This window comes from Parasteatoda tepidariorum, chromosome 8 (genome assembly GCF_982258835.1).
Source record: "Parasteatoda tepidariorum strain Cologne lab strain chromosome 8, Ptep-v5.0, whole genome shotgun sequence".
NCBI lineage: Eukaryota > Metazoa > Arthropoda > Arachnida > Araneae > Theridiidae > Parasteatoda > Parasteatoda tepidariorum.
The window spans coordinates 79,607,686-79,635,299 of NC_141762.1; the positions used below are offsets into that span (position 1 = coordinate 79,607,686).

At 27.0% G+C, this 27,614-nt stretch overlaps 1 protein-coding gene across 1 annotated transcript in view; it reads right to left on the reverse strand.

Moving 5' to 3' along the window:
- Nucleotides 1-559: 559 nt before the first annotated feature.
- Nucleotides 560-27,614, reverse strand: part of LOC107442811 (lachesin) — a 251,356-nt gene continuing 224,301 nt past the window's right edge. The window contains exons 5-10 of the mRNA XM_016056467.4: nt 18,057-18,185; nt 13,992-14,282; nt 8,614-8,673; nt 7,603-7,677; nt 5,166-5,267; nt 560-3,245 (exon numbers count right to left, since the gene is read on the reverse strand). Coding sequence (XP_015911953.3) covers nt 3,124-3,245; nt 5,166-5,267; nt 7,603-7,677; nt 8,614-8,673; nt 13,992-14,282; nt 18,057-18,185 — 779 coding nt within the window. The 3' untranslated portion in view covers nt 560-3,123. The remainder of the gene's footprint in view (nt 3,246-5,165; nt 5,268-7,602; nt 7,678-8,613; nt 8,674-13,991; nt 14,283-18,056; nt 18,186-27,614) is intronic.

Below are 27,614 nucleotides of genomic sequence, written 5' to 3' on the forward strand. Positions count from 1 at the left end.
TCAATGATTTTGATAAGAATATTAAAGTAAACAAACGTAATAATAATTCATTTTTGAAGAAAATCCAATATTCAAATCATCTCCAAAAAGTAAAACATCGAATAAAAACTGGTGAAGTCGATATTTTCAGAAATGAATGTCCCCTCAATTACTTTATAGCTTGATTTAATTCGAAGTAACTTTCTGTTTGGAAAAAAAAATAAAAATTATTTTCCAAAATTTCAATTTTAAAGCTCGTTTCCTCCAAAATCTGGGAGATTTTTTAAATTTATTAAATTATAATTACATTTACAATTTTGAATTTAAGATTTATTTGTTACGCAAACTTTTTTTGTAATTTAATACCGCAATAAGCCATTTAGCTCTAATATTAGGTTTTTTTTAAACATTTTTTTTATGTTCAGATACTGACAAGTGCACGTGCTCTTTAAATTTTTGGCTGAAAAATAGTTTTAAATGAACACAATATTTCAAATGAACCTTTTTTAACCATTGTTTTACTAACCTGATAGTTCGGATAACAGATAAAACAAAATAGCCTCTTTTATCATTTAAACAATTTTTCCATTTACAGTAGTTTACCTGAAAGTAAACATTAGTTGATAAATAAAGTTTATATTTATAGCAGCAAATTTCTTTTTATTTCTATTATTCTTTATTTCCATTATTTCTTTTATTCCATTACTTCTTTTTTCTATGCAATAAACTCCCATTCTATTCAACATCAATGCTTGTGAAAAAGGGTGGGAGAATATTTCAAGTATATTATGTTGTAAACTTCAATCTTTTTTTTAAGTAAGTATATCTACTTAAAGCTTAAATCTTTGTCTTTCAATTATTAAGCTCTCATCGCATTCAATAAAACAAAAGGATAGCTGCAAAATTTTCTGAATTTAAATAATAAATTAAAGGATATAATAAAATATAACCTAATAACAAAGGCGTTTTATCACGTTTTAGAATTTTACGAGTATGGGTATAAAAATAATCGACTACAAGGAGTTCAAATAATGAGGAACCTGCACGTTTTTTTTTTAAATTTTTGAACCGGAACTCTTTTATGACTATGGACACCAATTTCAGTTCAATGGAGTTACTGTTATTTTGTAATTAATGTTTGAAATTCGCACAAATAGCCCCTCCCACTAAAACGTAGCTACTATCCCACGAAACATTTTCTCGCCTCCTGCTGATGTCAAAATTCTGGATAGCTACGAGATCCATATCACCTTCGAATAGAGCAAAAACTCGTGCTGTTCCAAATTTTAACTATCCGTAATGTATTGCACAACGTTGCAACAGCTACTTATTTAACAAATTAAATAAAATACTTTTTTTTTTATATGAAATGGAGATGAAAACAAGAATGATGGAAAGTCAATAAACGTGATGGGGAATAAAACGCAAACTGTTTGCAACTTCTTTATCATTCTGTTGTGGAGACTATTTTATGGAATTTATTTCATTTCAATATTGTAAGATTCATTTAATTTTGATAAGCTTCTCTGAATGAATCATTGATCACATTGAATTAAAACGTTTATTAAATGCCCTTAAAAGCATTCTTCTTTAGCGGACTGCATCTGGTAAACATGTTTTAGCCGATTGAAGCATTAATTCTTAAAATTCAACTTTCGCATTCAGTTTATGATTCTGAATAAATTCAATATTCAGATCAGAAACATCATTACAAATGAAAAATTATTTATCTTACTCCTCTGCTTGCATCATATCAAAAAGTCAACACAATTTTGGCCAAATAAATAAGATATAAAAAAAAATCTTTGTACGCTACAATACTTTCCTATATGGCAAGCTTTGATCGGCTCCTTCCGTTCACTTTACATGTGAATTCTGACGTCATAAACAATTTTGACCTCTTTTTGTGACGACTGAAGTAAGTTTCGTTTTAAGTTAATTTCTACGTATAATTTGAAAAAATTCGTCTGAATTTAATGCTGAAATGACTTTTGAGAGTTTTTAGAGATGTTCTAACTAAAATAATCAGCATTATAATTAGTATTTCATGGCTATCCAACGCATTCAGGTTCCTCGTTATCGAAGTTATGGGAAAACAATAAAAGAAAAATGGAAAAATGAGAAGGATGTATGGTTTGCTACGTTCTGTTTATGCCACTGGAATATTTCTTCTTACCAAGTTCAAAAAACAGTCACAAATATTAGTAACATATAGCATACTTAATTAAAAAAAAAATCTTTAACAAGTTACAAGAAATGGCAGCAATAAAAGTGGTAGAGTCTGAGAACAAATTTACCGCAAACGTGCAACATGTTCGATTTGAATAGCCTAATAAGCAGGATTAATTTTTTACAGTTTCTTCCACCCAGTAGTGCCACCTGTTAATGAAATTTGTAACAAATTTCGAAATTTTTCAGCAGTAATTATTCTGATTTCTTAAGCAAACCGTAAGTTTCAATTTCTTTTCGTGTTTCGTTATTTGTTTTTAAAATCAACAGGGGAACAACCTTGATTTAAGTTAAACAATGTTTTCTTTCTTCTTGATTTACTTCCAGATTAAGCTGACTTACCTAGATTTGATACTTTGAAAAATATTTAATAATTTTCATAAAAAAATTGTATTAGCTTCTTTTTAGGTTATATTTTAAAATTTTAGCTGGAAGACAAATCTAATGTATAAATGGTATTTTACGAATTCAAATGAAATAAAACAATTATTTATTTCTGCCCATTCCTTAATATAATATCCATATCAAGAAAAATACATATCACCTTTATTCAAAAGATGATCTTTTAATATACGTAGAGATATATGTATATGCTGGCGCAAATCGAAAGTTTAAACATAGAATAAAATGCAACTGAAAGGAGAAAGTATATACACTTATTTTATCGATAACATAAATAAATTGCTATGTACGATAATTTCAGCATTCATTCGAAGATGTCTCTAAAATTGTTTGAACAATGAGCTTGAAGTGTGAAAAATCAATTTTCGGTTCATTCACAAACATAAATTAAAATTCATTATTTAAATCCTGCTGCAAATCAGCACCAACGTTTGAAATTATAAATAGTTATAATGCTCGGTAGCTCCTTTCTTTTCAGAGGATTGTTTGAATTCGTCTCTTATCCAGCACGTATCAACGAAGTAAGAGCCAGAGCAGGCATACAGTAACTGTAATAAAATTGAATGTTGTCTGATGACTGGCTGATGAGGGATGACTTTTTGATAGCCTCCGTCTGCTTTCTTTTCTTTCCCCACCTTGAAAAAAAATTAGTTAATGTTTTACTTGCATAAAGTTAGCACTAAATCTTTTCACTTATATTTATTAAAACATAAATTAAATTAATTCTTATAATTGTTATAAATTATATTATTTCTATTTTATGCCTGTCGTCAAACAGAAAACTCAGTTTTGAGTATTCTAGAACCAATGTTCAATACCCTAGTCTAGTAATTTTGAGCCCAATCCAGAAGATAAGGGAACTCCTGAATCAAGTATTAAGATAAATTTGCCTTCGTAGAAGACTTTTTGATTATACAATTCCACAATTGCGTTACAAGAAACGATAAACCACGAAAACCTTCCACGGTTAGCCTGACGGGAAGGAGACTCTAACCCATGATCCGTCTACTACTGAAAATATTTTTCGTCAGCACTGTGATCAGTGCGAGTCGGGTTAGCAATTCGTATCGACCAGCCATCTCTGAGATTCGGACCCTGAGTAGGCCATTGGAAGTGAGCACTCTATCCCCTAAGCCATCACGGCAAAAATTATATTGATTCGAGTAAAATAGTGGATTACTGTAACAGTCCGTTGTGGTAGAGGGTGGTATTAGAGTTTAAGTCTCCACAATTTTGTGATTAACAGCACGATGTTGGCAAAGAGGAAAAGACTGCGCAAGGACTGCTTTTACTCACTAAACAAACTAGTTAAAGCTGAGTTGCATTCTGGGACAGAACCCTTAACCTTTAATATAGCAGCACAGTGCCTCAACTATTATTGCATCGCAGTTCCATTCATTGAAAGATATTTTAATGAACTTTTCGAAGAACTAGAAATAATTTTGTAATTAACCTGATTACTGAAATTTTTATTACGTTCATTTCTATGTAGAACTAAAGGCATTGGAGCTGAGAACTAAGCGTCGTCATAAACGAATAAAAGTTTACGAGAAAAACATTTTTCTAACATGGATTGCAGGATAAATTATCTTTACAGAACAAAATCAAATATATAAAGGAAAGTATATTTTTTTCATGCTTTAAAATTATCAAATATTTAAATTATTATACAGGAAACTTTATTTCGATGCAAATATCGCTTTGAATATCACATCATTGTTAAAGCTAGATAAATAAGATGGATACAAGAAATTTGAAATAGATGCATTTGTGAATAAAGTTCAAGTTTTATGAACTAGCGCATTCTTTTTACTCTACAAATTACCAATGGTATATTTATTTATTTTACGGTATAAGTTTTCGTTCCAATGGACTCGACTTATTCTCAAACTTTAACTTATTTATTTATTTGACGTATTGACAGAATTATTGTGGTTTCCTTTCGTTTTTTTACTGTATTTGTTTGTCTAAGCTTATTTCTCTCATTGTACAGTTATTTTGAAAATCAAAAACAAGGAGCTTTAATAAAATTTTCCGAGCAATTTGGTTTACCATTGAGTTAAAAACTGGGTAAATTTTATTATATTCCGCATAATCCTTTTTAGGTGTAATATCCATAAAATCCATTTTTATCGTAAATAATTATACAATAATTTTTACAGTGTTTTAATTGAATGATCGAATTTTTATTCCATAATTTGATAAAGTTTTAAGAGTGCATGCTACCGACAAATATATTTTTTGAAAACAACTAATTATTTTTTAAGCATAATTATAATAAATATGAAATATATTTTTAGTAATAGCTAGAAATAATATTTATTTAATTGAAACGGTGCTTTATTTAATTAAAAGGGGCTTTAATCACAAAATTAGAAATATTCGTCAATTATTACTCATTTATTTATGTAATTTTAAAGTACCCAAAGAGAAGCAAGCCCAAAGAGAAGAGAATGCGTACCTTTTACCCAAATCGATCCCATATAATTTGACTTATATATTACAGCTGCCTTATATAGTGGAGAATACATCATTTATTATGAGTCAAAACTTACTTTGTTCTCTGAATTCGTGATCGGAAGCTGCAGCTGCTGCAATTCCTCCAAGTGTACTTGCTTTATCAAGAAGCTCAGTGGACAATTCTGACTTTTTCGCAGCTGAAACAATAACATATTTATTTTGACTCAAATTTAAATCTTATCCAAATAATTTTAGAAAAATGGAGTTTTGTGTTCATGAATACTTAATTTCTAGTAAAGTGATAATTTTAAAAGAAATTATTTGAAGATAAATTAAATATTATTGTGAACTAAAAATCGGGAATACTTAACAAAACTTTTTTTTATCTTGTTTTCAAGTTGTTTTTTCGCGGTTTTCAAGCTTTCAAAAATCTTGTGTTTCAAATAAATGAGAAATAATGTTTCTGTTCTATTTAATATCCGGTGTAAGGAATATTTAAGCTTATCAGCTCTGTTTTAAAAACCTTGACTGCATTTTTTCAAAAAAATTATTTTTTTCTTAAGTTTTATTTCTTTTCTTATAATTTAAAAATAATAATCTGAGTAATAGATTAATTCAGAAAAATCTCACTTTTTTTTAATTATTTACTTTAATTTTTAAGGAGTTTTTTTTATAAATTTTCTTCAAACGTTATGCAAGGGAGGAAAATATACATGATATATATGATATTTTCTAATATTTTATTTCGATTCTTTCATAATTTAAAAATAATTATCTCAGAAACACATTGACGCAGGGATTTTCTAAGGTTTCTTAATTTTTTAATTTAATTTTTAAAGAGTTCATAATAAAAAAATAATTTTAAAGACATTTTTAGAGACATTCATAAGATATCATGTAAGGAAGGAAAATATACATAATATATATGATTTTTTTCAAACACGTCATTTCTTTTTTTATGATTTAAAAATAATTATCTCAGAAATAGAGTAACTCAAGAATTTTTCAAAGAACTTCTTTTTCATTTTCTACTTTAGTTTCTGAAAAATTTTTTAATAGGTTTTCATAAAATATCATACAAGGAGGTAAATATACAGCTTTCACTTTTGCTTCTCTCAAAAAAATAATGATTACGAAAAACTAATGTATGAATTATTATTATATTTAAACATTAAAACTTCTTAATATTGAAGCATGATATTTTGCGTTGCACCAAAAGTTTAAAAAAAATAATATTATCAGTTAATGTCCTTAAAAACTTCATATATTGACAAGCATTTTCGTTATTCATATTAAGGATCAAAATGACGCAAAAATTAAAAAAAAAAAATTAAAAAAAAAAAGCAAAAATACAGACAAAAGCAAGTTTTGTGGGTTTTTTCCCTTTAATTTACAAATACTGTACCTCACTCACATCTTAGTATTGTGTACTATCTCAAAACTCACTGTAAATCATTTGTAATGAAATTTTTATTTCTTGAATAAGCGTTCTTTTTACCGAACATAAAAAAAAAAATAATCTACTGATAGGACGCCACTAGATTTTTTTTTACTTCCAAGAGAAATCTAAGTTTTTATTCGAATCAATTTATAAATACCGAATTTGTACGTAAAACAGATTTAACTATCTAAGCCGATTATTATAAATATAAATAATTTTTAAACTATTAGTAAAATAAAATTATGTTTTATTTACTAATCTTGACAAGCATTTAGACTGATTCAATCAACTTAAAATTTGTCCATGCGCTTCTGATTTGATTCAATTCCTTTAAAAGTAGAACTTGATTAGATGTGAGAGACATAGATTTAGTAATCAAGATAAAATGTTTGGTATTATAATAAAATTAGCTAAAATGCATAATAGAACTTTTCCAAAATAGTAAAAAAAAAAAAAATTATGAATGCTATTAGGAATAAAAAAATAAAAAGATATCGCATTTTTTCACTGTTTCTCCTTTTTTACTAAAGAAAATGCATCGTAGTTGTCTCGTCTTGTTTAAGTTAATTTAAAATGATGTAACAAAACACGCAGGAGGATTTATTTAAATAAATTTTGTAATCTCTCTATTGAAATTGAATTAAATTTAAAGTATTTATTTAGAAATGGCGAATTTGTAAATAATTTCATTAATAGAATTAGTTTTTCAATTTGGTTTTAGCAATAAATCTCTAAACTATGCGTAATTTGCAATGTTTTGCAGCATGATTTTTTTTCATAAGGAACGGCAACAAAAATGCTTTGCGCCGTGGGAAATGGGAAAAAAATGAGGGAAAATTAGTAATATCTCAAACATAGCTGAAATAAAGTTAAAAGCAATAAATGTAAATGTATTTAATTATTAGTTTGTATTCAAACCAAAGTTTTCAAATATTTTTTTTGTTGATCCTGAAAAAAAATTCAATTTTGATTTTCTATTTTGTTTTGTTAGAAATTTCTTACTAAAAGTATTGCTTTCTGGAGAGATCCTTTGATTTTGGTATATATATATATATATATCTCACCGAAACAAATATAATGATCATACTCACAATCATTATCTTCTTTTAATAAAGAATGTTTCCAACTATTAAGTGGCAATTTCTCACTCGTCGTTTGTTGACTTCCTGTAAAAAAATAAATAAATAAACTAACTTTGATAAATATAAAATAAAAATTAGCAAAATAATGTACCTTATTTATTCAAACTAAAACTTTTGCATAAAACAAAGTTTAGAGACATATCAGTAAAAACGCGGTGCCTTAAAAATTCTATTATCTTTAAAAGTAAATAAATAAATGGAAATTTAATTTAGGAAAAGCAAATCTGCTGTTTGCTTTCATTTTGTAAAAATCGGTGGATAACTTTTGTCTCTTAAAATATAATAAGTTGACAAATTAACAATGAAATGACGCATTAAGGGATCGAAAACCAGACACTCGCATCCATGTTTGCAATTAAGATCCATTCTAAGTGATTTCTTTGCTAATTATTATTTATTTAGAGGAGACAAATTGATTGTCCTTAAGTAAAATTTCATGTCTAAATTTCCACCAGACAGTGATGTGGATATAAAAATGTCTTTAATTGCGCTATTTATGATAAATGTTAAATGATTTTAAATGAATGTGCATTTTTTGAGTAACTATTTGAACGCTTAATACATGAATTTCTCTGTGTTTTGGGTTGGGTTCAAAATTGGCAAGTTAAAGATTTTTTTATCGAGCAATTTCTGAAACATCGGTCATAAAATAAAGTAGTTGAGATGAGATTTCTACGCTTTTTTTAAAATTAAAAATGAAAATATTTCAATTTAATTAATTACCAGATAAATTTTTATTTAACTATAATATTATTATTACTATAGCTATATGTCTGTTGTGGAAATATTAATGTAGTTTATAGAGAACGTCTTACAGTAAGAACAGGTTGAAAGGAAAACAGTAAGAAGATAAGTTTTATTTTCTTTGAAAAATAACGCAAATTAATTCATTTTTGATTATCTTTATGTATTTTTTCCATCAACATTTTGTTATCTATGTATAAAAAATTAAAATCTTACCCTCAGTTTTGCTTGTATATTGAGGAGCAGGTGATGATGTTGTGGTTGGACGTGGAATTTCTGAAATACAAAAAAATAATTCGACTGAAAACAAGCACATTAATTGATTTTTTACCCTAGTGACTAGCAATTAGAATACAGTGCATTTTCTATATTATTAAGCAATTCTTTTGCAAACTTTTCGGGTGTCAAATATAATTCAACAGCCTCTAATTTATGTTATGATTTAAAATGAAATCATTGTTCACATTTAATTAAATCATCATTGTTCACATTTATTTAAATCATCATTGTTCACATTTATTTAAATCATCATTGTTCACATTTAATTATTTTAAAGCGGAATGCAACACACTGTGTGGTTATCTTCAAAATTACTACTCTGTTATAATCAGATTATTGTTCCTTCTGGTTTCAAGGATGTGGTAAAACTTGGTATATACGTATTGTGGAACACTGATAAAAATGGCTTCAGTTCGTGAAGTCATTTAAAGCTTGGCATATATTTTTTATCTGAAACGGCATAGTTGTGATACTCGCAACCGGTTGAAAAAGTTTTTGACTTCAAAAGCAAACATAACACTTTTACCTATACATATGAGGAGTTTCTCTTCATTTGGCGTAACTGGGTTGAAATAACACGCAACTCTTTTAATCATGATATAAAAAATGAATCAACTGAACTCTGCTTTCCCCATCTGATACACTGGATGACAAACTCAAGCACTATCCATCTCTAGATGGCTCTGCAAAATCATTTAAGTTACATTTTAATTACGTTCATTAGATGTGACTTAAAGCTCAGTTAAAACTCAATTTAAAGCTGCTAGGTTGCTATTCAAGAAACGTTACATGATTTTATTGGGAAAATTTAATTTTTCTCTTATAAGGTTACATGTTAATACCAGGAAGGTTAATGACTTTTAGTAAAGAGGTTACTAAATTCATCATAAAGGTTTACGGTTAATTCCCAAAAAGTTACTGACTTTCAGAAATTAGGTTTCTAAATACATGAAAATGTTCGACGTTTTTCTGCTAGAAACATTTGTTGTATTACTAACTGTTTTATCTTTCATGGGGAATTCTGGATTATTGCTTTTGCGTATGATTTATTTATATTTAAATTCCTTTTACGGAGTAAAAAATAATTTTAATTTGATCGAATATTAAAATTACAAACAGAATATTAAGATACTCTATTGGTAAAATATTACATATCTATCAGAATAAAAATGCTTTAAACAAATTCGAAAAATATTCAGGATTCTACTTTTTTTTTTCGCTTCTATAAAAACTTTAATCATAAAATTTTGACAATTTAAATCGAAACGATGTAAAATTTATTTATGAAATGCGTGGGCAAATATTTGGAAAGAGAGCATGTTGAAGTTAAATATATTTTGTAACTCTAAAATCTGATTTTCGAAGTTCTTTCCATTTCGAACTTTTAAATAACTGTTTTTCTTAGCCTGGAGCTATTTTACGGCTCCTTTGGGAAATATTTCAGAATATGATTTTCACGAACATCTTTTCCAGTCGCGTTTTCCTCTTAAATCAGAAGCCATTGAAGAAAAGACGTGTAAATAATTCATTGGTTAATCCATCTTTCGTCATAAAATAAAATTGATGTGAACGTCAACTAACACGCGTGATGATTACTTGATGGAATTCATTTGAAATCTCTACTGTCTCAAAGTTTTAGGATTTAACATAGATTAAAATAAAAGTGTTTCCCTGAATTCAAATTCAAAGAAAATTTAAAAAGTTTTATTTTTTTTAATTTATAGTTTTATTTTCATAATGAAAAAGCATTTTTTACATTCAGGTAAATGATGAAACTAGTTATTTTGAAATTTATAACAAAAAAGTGTGTTCAAAATTAATTACTAATTAATTAATACAAACGGTAGCACCATAATGCCATCATTATAATATATATAATTAATGTTTCATTTTTCCCAAATTACACTTCATACTTTGTATCGTTTATAAACATAGTTGTTTTTCAAATTATGCATCTTTTTAATAATTTATTCCGAATTTTTTGCAGGAATGAACAATAGATAAAAGTTTATTTCTTTCGTACGTGCAGAAAAAAAGAAGGTACAGTGACCTCTCACTTATGCAATACCTCTTTTATGCATCTTTTTCATTTATACGACGATTTTTATAGGTCCCAGTTCATTAGGGTAGGAAAATAATGATAAACATCCTTCGTTTATGCGTCGCTTTAAAAATAAATTTTTCAATTATGCACCGAAATTTTAGGCTAACATTTTAGTTTTTTTATCCTTTAAATATTTCTTTTTCTTAAAAAAATAGGTTTTAAATTATAAATTGAAGCAATTATATAAGCTCTCCTTGTTACAGATAAGAAGAAATATGTTGTTAGATCCTATTGAATTGTGCAGCATATTATGACGTCAGGTACTTTCTTTAGAAATTCATCAAGTGATGTTTCACCCCCTTCCATAAAACTCAAATTTTTTGTGAAAAATTGTTCATTTATATGTAACTTAAACTTGTGGGCTATGAGACCGTGGTGAATGTTCTCACGAGGATGATTAAGTTCCTCCAAATCACACAGTAGTATTAGAAGCTTTAGACACTATTCGTGACTATTTACAAATTAATCCTGCTTCTGAAACTCCCTTTTCCTATTTATATTAGCTGGAAAAAACTGTTTTTGAAATACGTCGGCAAAAACAAATACAAACATGTATTAAGGATTATTTTGTAAGAAAATAAATTATCCTTAGGTATGTTGTATTTTTTTTATCGTATAATTATAGTAAATACCAAAACAGTATAAATATTAACATTTAATCTTTAGAAACATATTTATTCATATTGCCCCTGCAATTTACATTGCTTTTTAGAAGTATTTCACTTATGCGCTTTTTTCTGTTGGCCCCTTACACCAGTGCATATTTGAGAGTTCACATTGTAAGAAAATGTCATTTAATTGGTTAAAAAAGATCAAATATTATAAATTTATTAACACATACTAAATCCACATTCCTGGGAAAAACTAAAAAGTTTCTCAAAGATTTAATATCTTAATATTAAAGTAAAAACATTCCCGCAACAGCTCGTTCAGAGCCAGGTGATCATAGTTGTTATAACTCCACAATATCATAGTGGTATGATTGGGACAATGTGGACACATTGAACAGTAGCCGATTATCTATCTATTAGTTATTTAGTATTTAGAATGATTGTTTTAGAAATTAGTCATTTATTTGTAAGTGAGAATTAAAAATAATGTATGGAATAGTAAGAAAAGATACTTACTATGTATTTAAAAGGAAAAAAAACTACAAAATGTGCGTAATTATCACAGCAAATAAAGAGGCGACATTTTTTAATAAAGATGCATGAATATTATGATGATAAAAAAGTTAATGAAAATTAGATTGAAATTTAATAGATAACTTTTACAGCTGAAAAAAAAACGTTTTTGAGAAATATAAATGTTTGTTCTAAAATTGGAGAGATATGATCAGCATCCGATCTAACTTCTCAACAATGCTAAAATAAATTTATTTCATACGCGATGAATGCAGCAACATGTCAATAAAGAGAGGTGGGTACTTAAACTACTTTTCAAGCAACATTTGAATGCCTGAAATATTATTCGTCTGTCAGTTATAATTATATTAATATACTTGACATTTGAAATAAATCTAAAAATAAAAATTTGGATTAATTGCAGATGAAACTCATCATTTTTGTAATTAATATTTTTAAATAAAAAAAAATTAGCTTAAGATTCTAAAGTTGTATACGTGTACGATTATTGGTAATTTATTTATGAACAATAATGAGACAAAATAAAACAAACACATGTTACCAAATTTTATTTGAAAATTACATTTCGCGTGAAATAAAAATAGCAATCTGTTGCCTGCTTATTTGTTTCAACAAACTACTGTTGACCATTTCAAATGGTTAGTTAAATTTCAGCCAGATAGTGTGGTTTTAAGTAGTTTCAACAGGAATGTTATCCTAACTAAACAGGATTGAGGATCGGTAGATGAAACTGCAGGTTTTTAAGCTCAAATATAGTATGACCATCAAGTTTGAATGATATTTTTTTTTCTTTTTGAGCAACTTTCAAGTAGTCATAAAAAAAAACTTGCCATGGTCTGCAGATGCGACAATAAACATTACGCAGCTCACAATCAGACTTTCATCCAATGATAAAGCGTGTTAGGCTAAATTATTGTGAACAGAATCGTTAAAAAAATAATATAATATCATTAGAGTATGTTTTTGATATGATATTATCACATGAAAAAAATATATAATTGTCCTAATACTTTCAAACATAAGTATCGGTACCATTATCAACGAAAAAGAGCATCATTAACAAGTATGGACAGAAATTATAATTTCGATTGTACAGAGTCACTAATAATTTCACCAATTCCCTAAAAATCTCGATAATAATCCATTAATGGGTTTACCAATAATTTCTAATAAATTCACTAATAATTAGGTCCAAAAAGATATTTCTGTTATGTAAATTGTAAATTTATTTATAGTGTGGCTTGATAGTCTAATAATTGAACTAGTTATTTCTATTAATTTCAAATGATTTTAGTAACATTAAGTTTCAACAAGGTTCTTTTTTGTTTTGAAAGCTATGTATTCCTCTACCATATATGTTACTCGATTAGGTTTGATAGGGTTTTAGTTTTAAGAATAATTTCTAAAAAGTTCTAAATTTCCCTTATTATTAGTTCGAATGAGTTTTTTTTTCATTCGAAAATTATATATTTATTTACATTGTAGTTTAATATTGTCTTAGGATTGTACTAATTTCATGAATAATGATAATTTCTAGATTTCCCATATTATTAGTTCCAAAAAGAACTTTTTTCTTTCCAAAACTGTACATTTATTTACCTTGTAGCTTGGTACTTTTGAATAATTGTGCTAATGATTTCGTGATTTCACAAACATTATGATTCACTTTTTATTGATAGCTATGAATTTACTTACCATGTAACTTGATAGTGTTCTGTGGCTCAATGATTTTAAGAAAAAAATTCTAACAATTTCACGATTTCGCTAATAATGAGACATTTTTAGACAAAAAAGACATATTATAAAGGGACATATTTGGTTAACATGGAATTTGATAGTTCTTAATAAACTAATGGATCCCCCAATACTTTCAAATAATTCTCTGATTTTAACTATAATTTTATTTAAAAAAGAATTTTTTTTGTTCTGTAAGCTGTATATTTACTTACCATTTATCTTGATAGTGCGATGATTTCACTAATAACTTCAAACAATTTCATAATTTCAAGAATAATATGTTTTAAACAAAGGACTTTTTTCTGTCTTGAAAGTGGATATTTACTCACCATATAGCTTAATAGTTCCTTCAGTTTCACCCAAGGAGTTCTTCGCGACACACGTATAGGGGCCATAATCCTCTGGTTTCAAGTTTCGAATAAGAAGATGCATTTTACTCTTATAGGATCCCGAGTCTATGAGCATGCTGTTATACTTGGAATTAGAGAGAATCATGATTCCCCCTTCTCTTGTCCAGTACGTGACAGATTTGGGGTGACTTTCCAATCCGCAGTCCAAGAGGACGTCTGTATCGAGGGGTGCTCCAACCAATTGGTTTGGAATCCATATCATCGGTGCAACTAGAATGAAGATCACGTGATTTCATGGCACAACATTTTATCAAATTATTATTTTAACTTACATATGTATCACACTACATCAAATGACAGATACATATATTAAAAAATTTAATAATTATTATAATATTGATGAAAACATTAGAACTAATCAACAATGAATTGAATTTAGAATTAAATGCGATGTTATTTGCTTATTGTAAGGATAGTGGATGCAATTTTACCTTTTTTTGAATAACCGATGTACTAATTAAAATCTTAAAATACATATGATGTATTAGTTTTCTAATTAAGGATAAAACAAAATGTAACTATTTGAGAATGTGATGTCATTCATAAACCATTTTCTGCCTTTACACCTTTTATGTTACAAATTACTCAATTAAGCACTTTTATTCTGTTAACTTAAAATTTAATCTCTTAAGTTTATCTTACTATGAAAGCTGCAAGCTAATTCTCTCTTCTTGAGAATTTTCGCTTTTGTGCTTTGAATGCTTCCAGAATTTTCGAGCCATCAACAATCAGAAATGTCACTTAAAAATTTTTACCCAGTAAAATTTATCTAAAACTTTCTTAAATTTGTCTAAAAGTAGAAGGATGGTTTGTTTTCAGAAAAGAAATGATTAGGAAAATAGATATCACCTTAGATATTGTAGAAATTTCCAATTGTTGATAAAACTGCAACGGAGATATATGATAAGGACTTTTTATAAAGCCCGCTTGCGAATTTCTAAAAGGTTGCAACTCCTAGTGAATAGGATTTTCTACCTTTTATGTGACAAAAATATAATAAAAAAATAAAGAAGCTTGAAAATAAGGGCTTAAAATTATTTCTGACTGATTTCCAGATTTTTGTGCTGTCAGCATTCCTACAAATATTTTTCCCTCTTTAAGTTCATTTAACTTTTTGCTTAAGGAAATATTTTCGCTACGCTTCAAAAACAATCATACATTTATGCTCCACTTTTACTATTATAGAAGTAATATGTTTTTGACAATTTTGCGGGATATTAAAAATACTTAGAAAATGCTTTAATTGATAAGTAAGTACGTAAATTTCTTTTAAAAAAGTATATCTATCTTTCAAATACAAAGAAATAGATTGTTTCGGATACACATCATTCTCATGAAAAATGTGATATAAGGCAATTATCATTAATCCATTAAGCAATTAATTTTATTTCTTTATAATAAGTTAAAAGCTTAAACTAAAAATTTTGTATGCGAATTTAGTTCCGTAAACAATTACAAATCATGAATTACAAATCATGATAAATCTTAGAACATATATTTTTTATTTTCGAGAAATGAAAAAAAACTACTGTGATTATAATTATGTTTTAATCCCTTTTTAATAAAATATGAACCACTTTATGTATCGATAAAAAGAAAAAAAAATTAGCGGTTACAAGTTAAATTTTTGATACTTTTAAAAAGAAATGTGCATTAAGGAATAGAAAAATTACCGATATTTTTTTTATAAAATTTGAAACATTTACATGTTCAGTAACAGTTGTTAATTCAAATATGCGTTTTATTCAATTAAAATATGATACGACATTAACCCGTATCAATTTTTCCTGATTCCGCTAAAATGAAAGTAATTTTATTTTGTGAGATTTTAAAAAATCAGGAAAAAACGTTTTATTATCTATCACTGACATCGGAATAAAATTAAAATAATTATTGTTTGTGATATATCAATGCGGAACTCGGAAAAGCATAATGATATTATCATTTTTGGTTATAAGAAGAGGGCCTCACTATTCGGCATTCGCTTCTTCGCATTATCTTGAGATTAAATTCATTTTCTTCAAATGGTATCTTCAACCAAAGCATATAATAAGTAAAGCAAGTATCTCTTTCTTTAAATTAACTGACCTAAAAAGGATATTTTTGAAATATATGCAATTACAGTTTTTAAAAATTATACAAAACTTATAATTTTAAACTAAAAAAACTATAAATATCACAGAATAAATAAAGGTGTTTTATTCGGACAAAAAACTAAACAAATGTTTTAAATATAAGTACTTAGATGAAATCGCAGAATAAAGAAAACAATCTTCATAAAAAAAAACAAATTTTGTTTCAACATTTCATCTCATTTAAATTCTTAGTATTTTTTTATACTTCAATAAAAAAGAATTTAAAATCATAACTATAAGCGTATTGAAAAATACTTTTTTTATGATTCCTTACTTTTATTCGTACAATACTTTGATTGCCACGTAACAAATGTTTCTTAAAAGCGGACAACTGCCCTAAATAAAAAAGTTAAATATAAAAAAAGAACAGCACAAAAAAACTGTCACGTGTTTTACGACCTGCTATTTCCTTAAGAAAAGGACGGTACATAAGATAGAGAAAAGAGAAATGTTAAAATAGATATCATCTGTAATCCAGTAAGCACTTTTCTTGCTCTGGGACAGGACAATAAATAAAGTTTTCGCTGACAACTTTAAGGGATGTTTTTAAAAGCGAAATTTCAAACGTTTCTCTGCAGTTAAACTTTTATTTCGCATTTTACTATCTGAATATATATTTTTATAACATATCTCGCTTTCGCTGCAGGATATAATTTTGGGTTTTGAATGGTTCCTTCATTCACCGCAAAATATATATTTGGGTGTAAAAATAAGTGATTGTCAGTGAAGTATTTGACACAGAAAGCACTAGAAATCGATCTCGTTACAAAAAAAGTTCTTAGTTTCGTGTTTATATTTTTTTTTTAAATTGGCTTAGCAGCAATATTGCGCAATATTTAATTGTTAGCGTTGCACTGAGGATACAAGTTACACAATTAAGCTATTGGCGGACTTATTGTATGGACTATTGGTGACCAATTCATGCATTATATTAATCCGAAGACTATAATGGCGTATTTACACATAACCTCAAATTATAGATTAGCTAACAGAGACAGTGGTAATAATTACCTGGCACTTGAACGCTCTTCACCTTGTATTGTTTGAAGCTATTCACCTAAGTACATGTTAACAACATTCAGACACTCATGCATCTCACCAAGAAATACGCCCAATTCATATATTTCAAATTCAGCCTACTTCAAATATATCAAACAAGCATGATTTACCAAAACAACAAAAATCCGTTGGCAGTGAAGTGAATTGCTGCAGACAATGGTGCAAAGATAATTCACAGATGGAAGTTTGATGGTAGGTCATCAGGCTGTGGTTCCATTATAGTAAATAATAATATTATAAGGATATCGAATATATACTTCACACCCGCCAGGTTTCTGAGTGAAACTGATTTGGGTGTATAAAGTACTCACAGATCTCCTTAAAACTAACCCCTTCAAGGCAATTTGCTACACCGATTCCCAAGCAGAAATCACAGCCAATACAAATCTTCACCAGTTATGATGCCTGCTTAATAATCAATTTTTATGAAGAATCAGATCTAGTTTTTCAGTGTATTCCTTCACGCGTTGGACCTGTCTAGATTTAAACAGAACATAGCACCTCTCTCTGAAAATGATCATCTTTAAATTTTGTAAACGAAAATGGACCAAGTTCATACCACTGCTCATCAATGGTAAGCCACAAATCTTCCAGAAAACTTTTGAAGTTCGAGGACCCTCGATGCATCTATTCTGCGTAGTAAATATCGCGATGAACAACTATGCAAACAAATTGAGCATTTAAATATCATCTTGGCATTCATCAACAACATATAAGTCTAGACTGAAATTGCTAATGAATCTAAATCTTTAAATAAGGTTAAGTTTGAATGTTCACAAAATCTACTTACAGTTGACATTGAGCATAATACGTTTACTGACAGATGGCTGAACACCATTACTCGCTATGCAAAGATAGGCTCCCATATGCAAACGGCTTACTTTACTGATGTTCAAATATTCTCCTTGCATTCCTGATCCTGAAATGGCACATAAAATACTTCAAAAAAATTTTTATTGTTGAAAATGTTTGGAAAGATTAAAGTTATAACTAAAGGTTGTTTAAAATTGTTGAAATTAAAATACTCTAAAACAAGGGTTTATAAGCCAGATAGCCCATTTTTTTCAAAAAACATATTTTTCATACTATTTTCATTATTTTGCATTGATTTTGGTCCAAACCAGTGAAAAAAATTTAAGTTTTGAATTTTAATAATTTATGATAATACAATACAGTATGTGTTTCTTTTTGCGTTAAAGGTAAAATCTTCCAAACACGGCTCACTTCCTAATATATTTTTTAATTGCAATTATTTTCATTTATCCAGTTCTAAGAGAAACATTGACTAATTATTGAAATTTCTTTTATTTAAAAAATTAGACAAAAATACATGAAAGGGATACCGGTGTCCCATTTGCGCAAAAGGGTTAAACACTAAACCTAGGACCCCTATATATATATATATATATATATATATATATATATATATATATATATATATATATATATATATATATATATATATATATATATATATATATATATATATATATATATATATATATATATATAATAAAACTTATTAATTATTTTCGTTTTTCTCTTTGTTTTTATTGTGCCATGTTATAGTGATCATACATATTTAAAGCAGCTTTAGCGCTTGATATTATCTACTGTTACCTTACTTCCGTTTTCTTTTTGTTTCCGTTTTTAGTAAACCAGATACTTTGAGTCAATGGAATTAAATATTTTAACTTTTAAGTTTTTGTGTCCCCATTTCAGTATCTTAAGAATCTTACGAGATCTGTTTAAAAAGAGAGTATCATATATATAGGTCATTCTCACAAAAACTGTCATTTTTCAGTTCATAAAATCCCAAAAAAGTAAAGTGAATAAAAAGCTCTGAAACTTTTTATATTAATAGAAATATGTAATGACATTATAAAGAAAGTATATATCCTATAAATTATACTTAATATTTAAATTAATTAATTTTTTAAATAATTAATTTATAATTAATTAATTTATATTAATTAATTAATTAATTTAATAAATAAATTAATTAATTTATATTAATTAATTGATTAATTTAATAAATAAATTAATTAATTTATATTAATTAATTAATTAATTTAATAAATAAATTAATTAATTTAATAAATAATTTTTTAATTTATTTTTCAAATGAATTAATAAGTAAATTAATTATTTTCACTATTTAAAAAGTGAGGGAATGACACTAATAGTGAGGGAATGATATTTTATTTTAATACATGTTTTTATCTAAGTTACATCTACCTAAAGTTTGAAAATGATAACATACTAAGTATATCTAATATTTATTATAATTTAGTCTTATATATTTAATAGTTTTTACAGGTTTGGGAAATAAAATTGGCTGGCACGATTGAACAAAAATTTTTTTTATAATATACTCATCTTGAATCATTCCCTCACTTCAGCGTCATTCTCTCACTTCATACACAAGTGAGGGAATGACGAATTCAATAAAATTTAAAAATAACAGTTAGGCCTAATGAATTTCTGAAGTCAATCACATACAATTATATTCATACAAGAAAGCAACATATAATTATCCACTTTCTCGATGAAGTTGTATTTTATTTTACTCTAAAAAATGACATGAGGGAATGACAAATGTTAAAAATTTTACCTGGTTTGATTCATTCAAATTTATTCCACAGCAAAGCTTCTTTAAGTTGAAAATGGAAACATACTGCAATTTTGTTCTATGATGCCAGTTGTTAACTTCTGAAGTTTTTATTAAAATATTTTTATTCTAAGAAGATTGCAGGTGATAAGAACATTGTTGTGAGGGAATGACGCGAAACACTGGGGACAAAGTTTAAAATAGTGCTGTGTTTAAATTTTTATCAGAAATTCAATTTAAAATTGATTTTCTGAATTCTATATTTTAGTATTCTGAAACAAAAACCACGAATTTGTAAAAAAAAAAATTTGTATTACACAAAAAAAATTTTTCTTTTTTTAAATCAGCAGTGGGGACAAGTGAGGGAATGACATATTGGCATATTTTAATTACCTAAAATAAATAAAAAATAAAAATTGATAATTTTATTTTTATTCTCTTGTTAGCTTGCATTCTGAAGGACACTCTCCCTGAATTTTTTTTCTTCGCAAGCTGTAAAACAAACATAAAATATACTGGGGACATGAAAATGACTGTTTTTGTGAGAATGACCCATATATATATATATATATATATATATATATATATATATATATATATATATATATATATATATATATATATATATATATATATATATATATATATATATATATATATATATATATATATATATATATATATATAATATTTTACAGTATATATGAAGCACAGTTTTTTAAAATTTTAATAAAGTAGTTTCGTAGTTTCGTCAAAAATTAAAAATTTTAGACATTAATTCTTTAATGCTGAGTATTGTTATTGTTTAATTTTACAAAATTGTATGTACACTTATGACATGCACACTTATTGAATTTCTTCTCTCAATAGAGAGGTATGCCAAAGATTAAAAAGAGTATTCAAATAAGTATTAGGAATTTTCACAATATCTAAAACAAAGAGGTTTTTTAATTTATAAAGAAGAAAATGCTAAAACGGAGAAAACAGTAACGATCATTTCGCAACTTAATGCACAGAACCATTTTTGCGTGTTTCCCAGATAAAAGAGAATAATTTATTCCATCGAAAAAAGATCACACAAGCGAAATAAAAAAAATTGCAATGTCCATGGAGCTTACAACTCTCTTATTATCATCACGTTTTGAAGAAAATTATTGAGTTAATTTAATAACAAACAAACCCCCGGTCCAACTTTGTTTTAGTATAATCGTAATGAAACTAATAATTAGGTCCATAAAAACCAAACCCAAAAACGATAATGTCATCTCTAGCGTTAAACCATTTGCTCATCCAGCCACAAATGCAAATTTGTTTTCTATGACTGAGCTCTTCTGAGGCTAGATCAATTAGTATCAGCTGCAAAGAAAACAAAAGAAATGCTCAGAAGAATGACGAGACAATAAAAAAGAAATAACAAAATCTAACTTTTGGGAAGAGTAAAAAATATGAAGGAAAATAATATGAAAACGACACGGCCTGTTCGCTTAATACATTAAAACTCCATTAAAACAGTATCCGCTTTACAGTTCGGCGACTCCACCAAGCCTTGTCTCGAAAACGTGTCGCGTAATAAAGTAGTTCTAATTAATTAAAAGTTAAGCAAGCCTTTAGGATAGAAAGGAAGCAGGAATGCCTGCAGTGTTTTCATGTTTGTGGCAAGTATCCAATAAACAGCAACTTTGTTATGAAAGCATAGATATTGTTTTGTCATGCATGATGCACTATATGATTATGATTTTTAGTTCTTTTATTGGAAAATCAAATAGAGTTTAAAGGGAAAACAACAGTTTTTTTAGCTTGTTTATTTTTCACGCATTTGCCTTTTGGTATAAACCTAATATTTGGCTTAAATCTGCTATATTTTGTTAACATTCGAAAGGGAGAATGAGTATGTAAATAATCAGTTAAAAGAAAGAAGTTTTCACGCCGTAATCAGAATAAAGAAAATTAACTTTGTATTATAAATAGCTATAAATATCTATAAATACCTATTCTTTCATTGCCAAAATTAGTCAAAGAGTATCGAAAACTTTATGTAAAATAAATACTACTATTTTGCCATGTGCAATGCACTACATAATTATGATTTTTTTTCTTTTACTATTATAATTAATCCATTAATCTATCTATTAATTCATTTATCTATTTATTCATCTATCTATTAATTCATCTATCTATTAATTAATCTATCTATTAATTCATGAATCTATAATTCATAATTTTAAACTGAGTTTTTTAATGAAAAATAAGTTTCTTTGAATTATTTTTTTAGCTTCTTAATGATCTTATTATTTTCAAGAAAACGATCATAAAAGAGTCTATTTTTGTTCAAGAAAAATATGTAAAGAAAGGTGTACTTACAGCAAATGTATTCATTTTTGATTTTAGGAGTATTTTTAGCTTGAAATTTAAAACAATTTATTTTTTCGGCGAAGATAACATTTAGGGTTATTTTGATTAAATGTTGGGTTTCCAGTAAGCAAGGAAAATTAAAAAAATAGACTTTGTTAACATTTAAACAGAATTTCACTAAATTTTTGCATAACATTAACAAGTGTTAGTATTTTTTCCTGTGTGATTAATTTTAAAGTATAAGATATTAAGACCAACATCACACTCCAGTTACATTAAAAAAAAGTCTAGTGTGTAAAATAAGAAATTAAACAAGAAATTATGGGCACAAGAGATAGATATATTTAAACCTTTAAAGTACATTACTTTTGTTAATTAGTTTGCTTTTTATTAGTTGATTATTTAAGTTATTAATTAGTTTGCTTGTCAAGTATAAGTAAATTTGTTTTTCTTCAATTTACCACTGGACACAAAAATGCAAATAAGCAGCTTACTTATGTAGTTGAAAGCTTTATGATAAAAAATATTTTGAAAACATATCGAAAACTTCACCAGAAAAAGATTAGGTAATGTTTTGTTTTGGCGTAGACATTAAGGATTTTTTATTTTCTGGTGGCTTTTTTTGATGGAAAATCAAATAAAATTTAAACAGTTAAATTTTCAACTGATTTGTAGTAATTTTCAACTGATTGTACAGTTAAATTTTCAACTGATTTGTAGTAATTTTCAACTGATTGTACAGTTAAATTTTCAACTGATTTGTACTCTTTATATTAAAATCCAGAGAATACAATAAAAAGAAATGATTAGAAATCAAGAAGCTTTCAACATTTCCAACTAAACCAGGCTATTGTATTCAAAAAGTATTCAATCATCACATCAGAGGGAATTGTAAAAAAAAATTTTAGGCGTTGATAGATACATTCTAACGTCTTTACTTTCGTGTAACTAGAAATCCACAATACTTTTTCCTTTGTAAAAAATCCCTCCGTTAAAAAAAATAACACTTCCTTACAGAAAACTGTCTTAATTAGTAAACTTTGAAAATACACTCAGAATGTCTCATCTTTTGATCCAGTTTTTATTCATTTATTGCTTTCAAGGACGTTTTAAATTTTACTAGTTCTTAAAGTTTGTTGTTTCACATGATTTTTACAACCTAGTTTTGCAGGTTTGTTTAAAATATCAGTATAAACTTTGCATTGATTAGATTTTGTTGATTTAAAAATTCGCATAATTAGCGAAATAAATAAAAAAAATGTAGTTAAAGGGATTAAAATGAACAATTTGTGTAATCTATTGAAATAAAGGGATAACGAAATACTAAAATAGTTAAGTAAAAACGTTTCTTTAAGAACTACAGTAAATATAGTGAAAATATTGTTATAAGAGCAGAAAATGTGTTTTATTCTTTACAAGCCACATTTTATGTAAGATGTTCATCTCCCTAATTGCAAAATAAAAATAGTTCAGAAGGATAGTTTTTTTAACTAGATTATTTTTCAATTTTATTATCCACTTACTTTACTTTAAGCCTTTTACTTTAAGCTTAGCAGGAAAATTAGAAGTTTTGCTATTTTTGCTTAAAATTTCCAGTGAAGATAACAAAGCAAATAGGAAATCAATTGATGAAGCCCAGCAAAATAGAAAGGTATTTTGGGTAATAAAAGGAAAAAAAACGAATTTTGAAATTCAGCAAAAATTCCGGTAACATAATGTTCTTAAATTGCAATGGCTAAAATAAAAAAGTTTTTCAATTTTATTGCAAGAGGCTAATTCGTGTTTTTATTCAATATGAGAAAAAGTTATTTTTAAAGTATATTTGAAAATAATAAAAAAAATTAATAGAAAGTAACGAAAATACATTAATTTAATTTTTCATATATTGGGAATTTACTTCGAAATGTATTATATTCTTACATTTGGTTTTTACTACATTCTTAAGAATTTAAATGAATATATCAATAAAGTATTTTATTTATCATGACCATAACATGATATAGTTTCTAACAACGAAAAATAGAATGAAACAAACTATTTTTGAAAAAAAAATATTAAGACGGAAGTAAAAAAAAATGATGTGAAAAACATTTTAAAACCATTAATTAAAAATAGTAAACAACTCTTTAAAAATGTATGAGTGAGTAAAGTTTCACTCCAATAACAAAATCAAAAAAAAAATTAAAATATTTTTAATCAAAAAAAATTAAGACTGGAATAGAAAATTGTAATTAAAAAAGGACATTTTTTATTCAAAAATACTCTCATTTTTCATATATTTAAAAATGAAAAAATATTATTATTCAGTTTTAAGCCTGATTTCCTGTTATTTAAATATATTATAGGGTATGATAAAAAAATTACACTCTATGCATCGATTTTACCTTATTTATACAGATAAATGGATTATTTATTTGATAGCTATGATTATATAATTCATATTTTTCATAATTTACAAACAATTTAAAATAATCTATTTGAATGGAAAATAATGACTAAATAAAGATGCTTTTTACTCTAAAAATAGTTTCATTTTTAATAAATTACACTCTATGCCTCGATTTTAGTTTATTTACAGAGGTAAAATTATTATGTATTTCATAGTTTATGTAATGTGCGTATTCCGCAGCTATAATTATGTTCTTCGAATAGTTTTAAAATAATATATATCCCATTGCTATGACCAAGTAATTCATAGTTTTTGTATTTGATAAACAATAAAAATAATTCATTTGAGCATAAAATAATACTGAAATAAGGGCGCTTTTTCAAAAAAAAAAAATACTTTCATTTTTAATGACAAAAAGAACTGTAGAATTATTATTCAGTTTTAAGTTTACTAGTTGTTATTTAAATAAATTATAGGATATGATAAAAAATTACTCTCTCTCAGTTTCTATTTTACCTTATTTACACCCACCTCGATCTCCAAGAATGATTCAAAGCATTCAATTTCATACTCGTCGACTTCGTTAAATGCTCCGTGAATAACGTAATAAAAGAATGGTTAAGTCACCGAAGCATGCTGCAGCTTTTTATGTGAAGTCTTTACGCCAAAATATTTCGTAAACACATCGATGTGAATAAAGTAAAGAGATGTTTTTCACGTGGTCTTGTGATGCTCCATTTGCGATGATGTTTGCTTCTGAACAATTATTTTCGCCAGAAAACTCCAATGGAAATTTACTTTTATTAGAAAAGGAAAAAATGAAAGAAAATCGATGTCATAACTTTTGGGATTAGATATTGCCCAAAACAATATTTTTATAATTACACAAAAATTTATTTTTATTAAATACGCTTCAATTAACTTTCCTGTTGTATATTTAATTTCAATATACTACAAGAAGATAGATGTACACTGCGCAGAAAAGTCGGATCACATTGAAAAACTTTTAATCTAGCGTGTAATTTTGATCTCTGAGTTTGAGCCAAAACGATCCAATTGAGATCGAATTTTAAAAAATTCAGGTACTTAAAATTCGTTTTGCCAGAAACTATTCGATCAATTTTGTTCAAGTTTTGTATTTTGCCATGTTAAATTTTTTTTTTAAATGTTGTAAAAAAATTGTATACTTGTGTAGGCTTACAATTAAACTTTTTTTTTACCATTATTAAATAAAATTATTCAAAAATGATAAATACTTACTAAAGGTTATTTTTTGCACTGAATTGCCTTTGAATAGACAAATTTTATAATTGTATTCTCCAGACGTAAAAGGCACAAAACGTATAATTAACATTAAGGTGACGAAATTTTCGACCACGCTCCCAAATTAACTATTGGGACCGTACTTTCCAGATTGCAGCAAAATGAATATTTATTCAGGGAAAGTGCGTTTTTTTTTACTGATTTTGTAACTTAAAATATCGTAATCAATTGGCATATTTGATGTCCTCCCCTCGAACTATTAAGATTGAGTTACATAACGTGAGATCCAAACAAAAGTTACTTAGAGTGGTCTATTTTTTGCGCACTGTAGGAACATGCTCTGTAATTATTTAAAGACCAAATTATAAAAACATTTCGTGGGTTCGTGGAGTTCGTGGGTTCAAACCCCGCCAGCCGATTACTCCCCGTATAGTAAAGTGAATGATGCACGTTAAATCTGTCGAGTCGCAAAAGTCCCCCATGTTCCCATAACAAATCAATACCTCTGGGGGTACTGGATTGGAGATTGATCGTTCTCTGATTCAGGTCGAAATTACGATCTATGGATGAATGACTGGATGTATGAATGGGTCCGCTCTACAAACAGGTGTGACGTATGGTGTGGCAGAACTCTTGGCCATAGATAGCGCCACTGGAAAACAAGAACAATCGCACCCCCTCTGCCTAACCAGGCATAAGTCAACATCAACATAAAAACATTTTTACAGCTCATGCGTTGTAAATTAAAAAAAAATGAAAAACGAAACACCTAGAATAACTTTTGATCTAGTGATCGAATTTTCAAGTACTGCGACTCACTCTTAATTTATTGACATTAACATATTCTACCTTAACCTTATGTATGTGAATCAACCTTATATATGAACTTAACCTTATATATACTAATTTATAAGTGTAGGGGATATTTTAAGATGCGAAATCAGACACAGAATAGTAGATATTCTAAGCATACATATTTCTCGTTGGATTATGTTTTTCGGCCGTCAAAATGTAGGGGTATTCGCAATCGGGAAAATATGGTCCTAATAGTTTGGTTAGAAGTTGTTTTGGAAGTATGGAAAGTATTTTTTTTTTAGTTGTATATTTTGCTATATTCCGAGAACTTCTTAAGTCAAACAAAAAATCTGTGATATTCAAAGATTGTTCAATGCAGAAATTTTTAATGATTATGTTTAATAATATTCGAAAAAAATTGTGGATCAAGGTATGAAAAATTTTACATTATTTGAAAAATGCATTTTTAAATAGAAAATACGAAATTGGTCCAAATGTTTCAAAGAATTGAATTTTTACTTATTAGGATCTTGTATCTAAAATTCCAGACATCAAATTTACGCTCAATCTTCTTCATTAAGATTTTTTAGATTTTCAAGCAATTATTTTCTGCATTATTACTTTATTTAAATATTTTAATTTCTAAAGCAATATTCACTGGATGGCAAGAGTTAGTTTTTTTTTCATACCCCAGATATAGTTTACCAAATGAAATTTTTTTACGTCAAAATTTCTTAATTCTGACTAAAGGAAATAATTTGCGACTTTTTTTAAAAATTTGATAACTGAAAAACTATTCGAACAATTGCTTTCAAATTTTGCATTTTGCTATTTAGATATGCATTCTTTGAAATGGTGTGAAAATTAGTATACAGTACACTATATTTTTTTTCAATTATCATTAAATAAATTTATTAAAAATAATAAAAGATTAAAAG